Raw genomic sequence first — 8,514 nt, forward strand, 5'->3', positions numbered from 1 at the left:
TGGGTCTTCTGCAAGAACAGTGTTCTTAACTGCTGAGCCATCTCTCTAGCCCCCTGCTGTTTGTTTTTGTAGTCATGGAAACGGCCCTTTTCCTTTGCTGAGTCTTCAAGCACTTCCTTCTGGGTAATATAGTTCCTCTGGTATTAGACTTATGAAAAGTGCTGCTGAGATGGATGTTGAAGGAGCGGTACCCATGGAGTTCATCGGGGTCCTGCAGAGACAGTCCTGATTGTAGATAGGCCAGTATTTCTGTTTCCTTGAGTAGCTGCTGCCCAGCCTTTCCTTAGTGTCTTCAGGACCCGGCTAAAGAGGTTTCCTTGAGTGGAATCCTGTATAAAGCCTCAGATTTCTTTTAGCATAGAGATGATCAATGTAAGTCAATGATAATGTCGGGAAAGGTGGTGCAAGTCTTTAATCCCAACCCTTGGGAGGCAGAGGCAGGCGCATGGTCTACATAGCAAGTTCCAAGCCAGCTGGGAATACAGAGACCCTGTCTCAAAGAAATAAATAAAATAAAAGGTTTTTAAAAAGTCAACGATACTGACACCATTTCTGACCAATATCTGATGTGTGAAACTGAGGAAAGAGTCAATTCTCAGTTACAGGTGGTAATGGATGATCCCGTGATTCCAAGTCTGTGCTTTGCTTTTTCCTCCATGTTAATCTTTGCCGTTTCTCTACTCAGGCATCTTTCTATCTTGGTACTGGTTCGGCAGGTAAAGCCCCCCACCCCCACTGGTTCTGAAAACACAACCATTCACTACAAGTGGGAAATACTTGCGGCATCATCAATCTGACAGTCTCCTCCTGAGTCCGCTGAACTCCCTGGAGACTGATTCTCCATCTCCATCCCTGCACTGTGTCCACTTCTCTGGAGTTGGACGCTGTAGGTACTGCATTACCCAGAAGGGACTGCGCCAAGAGGCCCGCGGCCTCAGCCAGTGAAAACGGACGTTTCCATGGCTACAGCTAGCGTTGGGCGGGACTTTGGCGGTTCGCTGCCTGGGATTCCTTTCAAAGTTCCTGTTTGGGTTGGTCAGGTCCGGGAAAACTAATTTTCCTGGGCATAGGCCCGGGCAGGAAGGAGGAGAGGAGGGAGGCTTTGTCCTCGGGCACCGCGATGGGTCTGAAGTCCACGACGCCCCGGGAGCCCCGCTGCAGGTCTGGGGTGCGCACGGCCGCGTCCTCGTACCCGGCTCGCCCGCAGAGTCTGATGGCGGCTGTGCGTGGAGCGGCGGATCCGGTGAGTGCGGCGTGATTCCGGGCCCACCCGAGTCCCTAGAGCATGAGGGTGAGCTAGAGCCTGCAGCAGGGCCCGTGGCACAGTGAGACCTCGGGCCGAAATGCTCCTTTTTGCCCTGTGTGTGCTCCGGTGTGATGCCCGCTGATTTCCAGGGTGTGCTGGGCTGCGACCTCCAAAGGCTTGGGGAGAGGGGAAGGGCTCAACGCTCCCGAGGAGGCTGAGCTTTATTTAGGAAGGCGCTGGTGGAAGATTGGAACCGAGGAGAGAGAGAGTCGACCGATTTCTTAGTTTTCCAAGCCTCAAGGCCAGAAGTGGGAGGGTCACGGGGGTAGAAACAAGGCGCCCTGAGAGTCCTTAAACCCGGTATACTAAGGCAGGAGGCTGGTGGGTGTGGAGCATAGAGCTGACCACAAAGCTGGAGAGAAGTGTTCAGATATGAAGTGGACTTTAAAGCTGGACAGGACAGCCTGAGCTACATGTAGGCGTGAATGAGCTTAGAAGAGAAGGGGCCATTCAAGTGTTTTTGTTCTGATCTTGTGAAAGGATGGAGGGAGGGAAGGTTGTGCAGGGAGCAAGTTTCAGGGTGGTTAGCTGGGTTTTGCGCGTGGGGATCCTGAGAGTCTGAGATGAGTTACCTCTGGACCTACAGAGCCTGAACCAGCCCAAAGCCTGGGGGTATATTTGGGAAGGAGAATCTTAAGATTTTTCTTGCCAGTTGTGGTAGTCACACCTTTAATCCCAGCACTCCGGAGGCAGAAGTAGGTGGATCTCTAAATTCAAGGGCCAGTCTGGTCTACATAGCAAGTGCCATGCCAGCTGGGATTACAGCAGACCCTCTTTCAAAAAAACCAAAAAAAAAAAAAAGAAAAGAAAAGAAAAAAAAAAGATTTTTCTTGTTGTTTTTGTGTTTTTTAAACAATTTTTCATTTCTCAGATTTTTTTACAATTTATTTTTTATTTATTTTCATTTTATGTGTATATGTTGTGCCTGCATGTTCGTAAGTGCACCTGTGTTCCTCAGTGCCCATGGAGGCCTGAAGAGGGTTTGGATTTCCTGCATGGAACTGGAATTAAGGGTGGTTGTTAGCTACCATGTGGTTGTTGAGAACTGAACCTTAGTCCTCTACAAGAGCATCCACTAAGCCATCTCTCTAGCCCCCTGGATTTTATTTCTTTTGTTGTTATTGTTTGCTTGGTTGGTTGGTTTGGTTGTAGTTTGGTTTTTTTTGGTTTTGGTTTTTTGGTGGGTTTGTTTGTTTTTGAGACAGGTTTTCCCTGTAGCCCAGGTGGCCTGGAACTTGCTTTGGAGAGTAGACTAGGCTAGAACTGACAGATCCACCTCTTCTGCCTCCCTATCACCAAGATTAAAGGACACAATCACATGTGAATTGTAAGAGTTTGGGGTTGGGTAGACTTTCTAGATGAAGAAAGGACATGGGTTTAGCCGATATGGCTACTGGCTACTGTTTGCAGGGTTGGAAGTTCATAAAGTGGAGGGATTCTGGACTGAAATGGAGGTCTGGGTGAGGGACTTATAGACTGGATTCAGCAGCAGGCCTTCATGTATAGAAGGACCCTCAAACAAATGTCCTCTTTTGGTATGTACACTATACATGGCCGAAACCTAGAAGCTGATTACGTAGCTCCAGGCTCTCTGTCAGTAACTTTAATTTTATCTAACAACTACTTGTTTATATAGTAGTCAAGATTTATACATAGCCAGAGGTGATTTATATAGCATGGACAGAGGCTTTAGAGATGGCTCAGCAGTTATGAGCACTGGCTGCTCATGCAGAAGGCCATGGTTTGGTTCCCAGTACCCAGACGACCACTTATGACCTTTGGCTCTCCATTTCCAGGGGATCCAATGCCCTCTTCTGGCCTCCTTGGGCATTGTACAACACAAGTGCACTTTAATTCATTCAAATAGCATGGATATGACATTATTGTAAACACAATTGCTTGAAAATATATCCAGAATTTACTTAAATAGGTTAATGTTAAATATCACATTTTTTCTGTGTGTGTGTATGTGTGTGTGTACATGGGGAGCGGGGGGCTGCTGTTTTGAGATAGAGTTTCACTATGTAGCCCTGACTGACCTGTAACCTGCTATGTAGACCCGGCTAGCCTTAAACTCATGGAAATTTGGCTTTCTTTGCCTCCTGAGTGCTAGATTTAAGACATGCTCTACATGCTGGCTTAATATTATAGTCTTAATTAACTATATGTAAAACAAAACCATACATTGTAAAAGTGTGCAAGAATGTTTGCTGAAACTCTTGAAAGATACATAGGACTGAATATGATAAAATAATACTCCCGCTGGTGAAGGGTACCATTCTTTTGGTTTTTTTTTTTTTTTTTTTTTTTTTTTTTTTTAAAAAGGGTATTTTTTGAGAAAGGGTCTCCTTGTAGCCCCAGCTGTCCTGGAACTCACTTTGTAGACCAGACTGACCTCGAACTCACATAGATCCACCCGCCTCTGCCCTCCAAGTGCTGGGATTAAAGGCATGCGCCACCATGCCCAGCTAGTTTTGCTTTTTTCCTTTATTTTGATTTTGTTTTTGAGACATAGTCTCACCATGTAGGCCTGACTGGACTGGAAATCACTATGTAGACCAAGGGGGCCTTGAACTCACAGAGACCTGCCTGCCTGTGCCTCTCCAGTGCTGGAATTAAAGGCATGTGCCACCACATCCCAGGGGTGGCATTCTTATTCCCATATCCCAAAGGATAACACTGAGCTGTTTGAGGCTTTGTCCCGGGGCACCCAGTTAGTAAGAGACCTCATTGAGGACTGAGGCCAAGATGGCATTTTGGTATACCTGGCGGTAGGTATGAGGGAGGACCTAGATGGTCCTTTGGAGTACCAGCATCATAGCTTATTATTCATTCCCTTGTTTTTCCACAGGTTCCTATTGCTTCAGAGACACCTACCCACTACAGAGAGGTAAGTGGAGGATGTCCCAGAAACTCATCCTTCCCACTTGCCATGTAAGTGATCTCTGGGATTGAAGTGCCCTGTGCCTCTGCTCGCAGTTCTCCCTATCCTCACATCTGTTCCATGGAAAGTGATCGTAGAATGCAAGGTCCCTGAGTCCAGTGCAGGGATTGTATGGTGAGGTTCCCATTTATGGCAACCACTGACATGACATTCAGAAGATAGAGTTCCAGTGCTGGATGTTAGAAAATGTCAGGAAGTAAGACTGAATTGGAAATACTCAGACAGCCTTATGTCTGGTGGAAATAGTGAAAGGCAGGAGTTCATGGTGGGGCAGTAAACAGAGGAGCTGTTTAATGAGATGGAAATGGAGGTGTGGTACGAAGAGAGATGAACATGCTGAGAGGGAATGTGTGAAGATGGCCTCCAGGCCCATGTATCATGGGCATGAGGGGGAACAGTGACCCACATCTGGCCATATCGAGGAGAACGCCATGTGAATGATCTATAAGGAGACTAGGGGAGCATTGCATGTCAAATATTGAGCTTGGGTAGCCCTCATGTCCACCTGCCTTTTCATGGTGAGTACTGAACACAGTAATCAGGGGGACACAAGAAAGACTACACATGTCAGTGGCACCAGAGCCTGGTACCCTCTGCACATGTCCCAAGGCAGGAGACTTCTTGTGAACTCATCTCTCCCCATGGTGACAGGGCTGTGTGACCTTTAAAGATGTGGCCATCTGCTTCTCAAGGGAGGAATGGACACTGCTCAGTGACTCTCAGAAGTTCCTGTACCACAGTGTAATGCTGGAGAACTTCAAACTCATGGCCTCTGTGGGTAAGCACCTTGCTCCCTGTCACAGCATCATCAGGTGGTCTTGGTTTCTTTTCCATAGCTGCAGAGTTTAACCTGTGGACACTGCTTCTTTCCAATGTCCTGCTGTAGAAATATAGGTGAAAATCCTGAGCTATGTACACGAACACCTTCTCTCTCTGAACCACCGTAAAGGCATGTAGGGAGAAGCTTGTGGTCAGGGGAATCTTATCATCAGACTATAATGCTAGTCTTGACGGCTTGTCCATGGCCTGGTGACACTATAAATACAGCCTCTTTCTGTGACTTCAGCCCTGTCGTCAACTGTTACTTGATATGCCCTGATCCTTCTAGTAGTTACTTTTCTGTTGCTGTGATAAAAACACCATGACCAGGGCTGGAGAGATGGCTTAGCAGTTAAGAGCACTGGCTGCTCTTGCAGAAGACCCAGGTTTGATCCTAGCACTCACATGGTGGCTTACGACCATCTAACTCCAGTTCCAGGAGATCTAACGCCTTCTTCCGATCTCTGTGGGCATTGCATGACACGAATGCACTTACACACGTTCAGGCAATACACTCTAATGCATAAAATAAAAATAAAAAATATATTTAAAAAAAACCCCACCATGACCAAGGAAACTTTTAGAAGGAAGAGTTTATTGGGCTTACAGTTCCTGAGGGATGGGAGTCCATTGTGGGGAGGCATGGCAGGAGGCAGCTGGAGAGAAAGCTGGAGCACTCACGTCTTTAGTCAGGCACAGGAAGCAGAAGAGAGGTAAGCTAGAAGCAGGCAAAGCTGTAACTCTCAAAGCCTGCCCCAGTGACGTGCTTCCTCCAGCATAACCACACCTTCTAAAGGTTCCATGGCCCTCTGCGAACAGCGCCACCACCTGGGGTCCACTGTTCAAATACTTGGAGCCTGTGGGGGGATATTCCTTATTCAGACCACCACAGTTCTGCCCGTTGCAGGAATTCTGGCACCGCTGTGGCCTCTATTTGTTTAGTTGTTCTTGAAAGACTCCACCAAGGGTCTGTTTCATTAGTTTTCATTCCTATGAACTGCCATGGTTGGGTCATTCTGTCCAAGTATGTCCTATTTTTTCCTTAGGACTTATACCTCCTGGGACCCATGAAATCACTCAGCTGCAGTCGTGGAAAGAGCCCGTCATCCCTGCCCGAGGAATCATGACTCCAGCTATGTGGACAGGTACTGGGTTGGTAGAGCTGAGTGGTAAATGAATTCTGGAATGGGTTTTTTAGAAAATATCTTTTCTATTGGTTCTGATGTTTGGGTGCCATGGCAAAGCATCATGGCAGATTTCTGTCTATCTTAGCTTGCCCAGTTGCCTACTTACCTTCTCCATTCTTTCTCAGTGAGGGCTCTCCCTCACCTACGGGCACTTTGCCTGCTCCCCTGCACTGTGACAGTGTGGTTTTCCTTGATTGTGCTGTTATCATGCACTAATCCCCTGAGCCGTCCTTGTATGTATGTTCTATAGTCAGCCTGGTTTTTTTGTTGTTGGTTTGGTTTTTTTTTTTTTTTTTTTCTTTTTGAGACAGTGTCTCCCTGTAGTTCCAACTGGCCTGGAACTTGCTATGTAGACCAGGCTGGCTTCAAACTCACAGAGAGTGACCTGCCTCTGCCTCCCAAGTGCTGGGATTAAAGGCATGCACCACCATGCCCAGCATAGTCATCCTGTTTTATGGCCCTAGCACATTCTTTTGCACTGTATTCTGCCTCTCAAGCAGCTGAGGCCCTGCAGAAAGCCATTTGCCCGGGAGTGTTTGGGTCCCTGTCCCTCCTGTGCTGCGTGCCATCCTTCTGCTGTTGCTGCCCCTGGGGCCCCTGAATCTGTGTTCTTATCAGGCTCAGCACTCTGGTGGACCCCTGCCCCTGTGACCTAGCCCCCGCATTCTGTCAGAAATCGCCGATCCTGCTTTCTAGCAACCTGTCACTTCAAAGTCTATGTGCCCTTCATCAGCATTTCTCCTTGTTCAGGTTATTGGAATGGAGCCAAGGCTGAACAGGCAGCTCTTGAACAGACAGCTCTTGAACAGACGCTTTCTACAGGTAAAGAAATGAGTACTAGCCTTCACCAACAGCAAAAGCTGAGAAGTGCTGAGAAACCCTTAAAAACAGAAGAGGGCAGGATCCCAGTTATGAAGAGCACCAGAAACCACCTGTCAGAGACGAGCTTACAAAGCAAGTGCAGCGGGATGTACCTGCAGACCAGCTCTCATCTAGGAGATTGGATGACCCACGGTGGTGATCAGCCACCCAGGAGTACCAAGAGTGCAGAGGCCATTCCCACTGCAAACAGGGACTATAAATGCAGTGACAGTGACAAAACCTTTAGTCAGAATCCTGTACTTGTTCAGCACCAGAGATTATACAGAAGAGAAAAAAAGCCTTTTAAGTGCAGTGAGTGTGGGAAAGCCTTCAGCCGAAATGCCCATCTCCTTCGACACTATAATGTTCACACTAAAGTAAAGCGTTTTAAGTGCAGTGAATGTGGAAAAGCTTTCTGGCGTAACTGCTCCCTTGTTGAACATCAGACCGTTCATACTGGAGAAAAGCCATATAAGTGCAGTGAATGTGGGAAATTATTTAGCAAAAATTGTCACCTCGTGCATCACCAGCACGCTCATTTCAGATCAAAGCCTTTTAAGTGCAATCAATGTGGGAGATTCTTCACTTGGCATTCTAACCTCATCAGACATGAGAGAGCTCACAGTGAGCCAAAGCATTATGAGTGCAGGGAGTGTGGTAAAGTGTTTCGCTACAGCTCTGGCCTTTCTAGACATCGGAAGATTCATTTTGATAAGTACCTTATGAGTGTAATGAAGGTGGAAAGTTCTTCAGTGGTCTGACCTCGACACACTCCATAAAGTTCACTGAATGAGTTTTGAATGCTTCAGATGTGGGGAGGAGCTTTCACCCTCACCTCCACAATCCATTAAACTAGAGAGGTCACAGGGATAAGAGGAACTGTGAACAGCTTGAAAAAGGGTTTGAGCAGAGGTCTTCTCTGGCTAGCAACATAAACACAACACTGTTAGGTTTCTTAGTGCAGAGACGGTAGTAAAAAGCTTCAGCCACTGGCCAACCTTGCTCAGCCTCAGGAGTGAGCCTGACTTAAATCAGAAGCTCAGAAGTGCTGGCAGTAACTTTTGTGGGGGAGCTAGCGATGTGCACATTGAGACAACATGAGGACTGTTGCCGTCAGCTCTTCCCAAGGTGACTTGCCGGAGCTTCAGGGAGAGTGAGTGAGCCCTTTGTTCTTTTTTTTTTTTTTTTTGGTTTTTTTGGGCCACTGGCCAACCTTACTCAGCCTCAGGAGTGAGCCTGACTTAAATGAGAAGCTCAGAAGTGCTGGCAGTAACTTTTGTGGGGGAGCTAGCGATGTGCACATTGAGACAACATGAGGACTGTTGCCGTCAGCTCTTCCCAAGGTGACTTGCCGGAGCTTCAGGGAGAGTGAGTGAGCCCTTTGTTCTTTTTTTTTT

General features: G+C 47.3%; 1 protein-coding gene across 1 annotated transcript; it reads left to right on the plus strand.

Moving 5' to 3' along the window:
- Positions 1-986: 986 nt before the first annotated feature.
- Positions 987-8,308, plus strand: LOC103752342 (zinc finger protein 419). The gene is made up of 5 exons (XM_008856065.3): positions 987-1,243; positions 4,158-4,196; positions 4,902-5,028; positions 6,116-6,214; positions 7,007-8,308. The coding sequence occupies exons 1-5, from the start codon at positions 1,121-1,123 to the stop codon at positions 7,876-7,878; spliced, it is 1,260 nt and encodes a 419-aa protein (XP_008854287.1). The 5' UTR covers positions 987-1,120; the 3' UTR covers positions 7,879-8,308.
- Positions 8,309-8,514: the final 206 nt, after the last annotated feature.

Source organism: Nannospalax galili, unplaced genomic scaffold, assembly GCF_000622305.1.
Source record: "Nannospalax galili isolate Female #2095 unplaced genomic scaffold, S.galili_v1.0 scaffold1368, whole genome shotgun sequence".
Classification (NCBI taxonomy): domain Eukaryota; kingdom Metazoa; phylum Chordata; class Mammalia; order Rodentia; family Spalacidae; genus Nannospalax; species Nannospalax galili.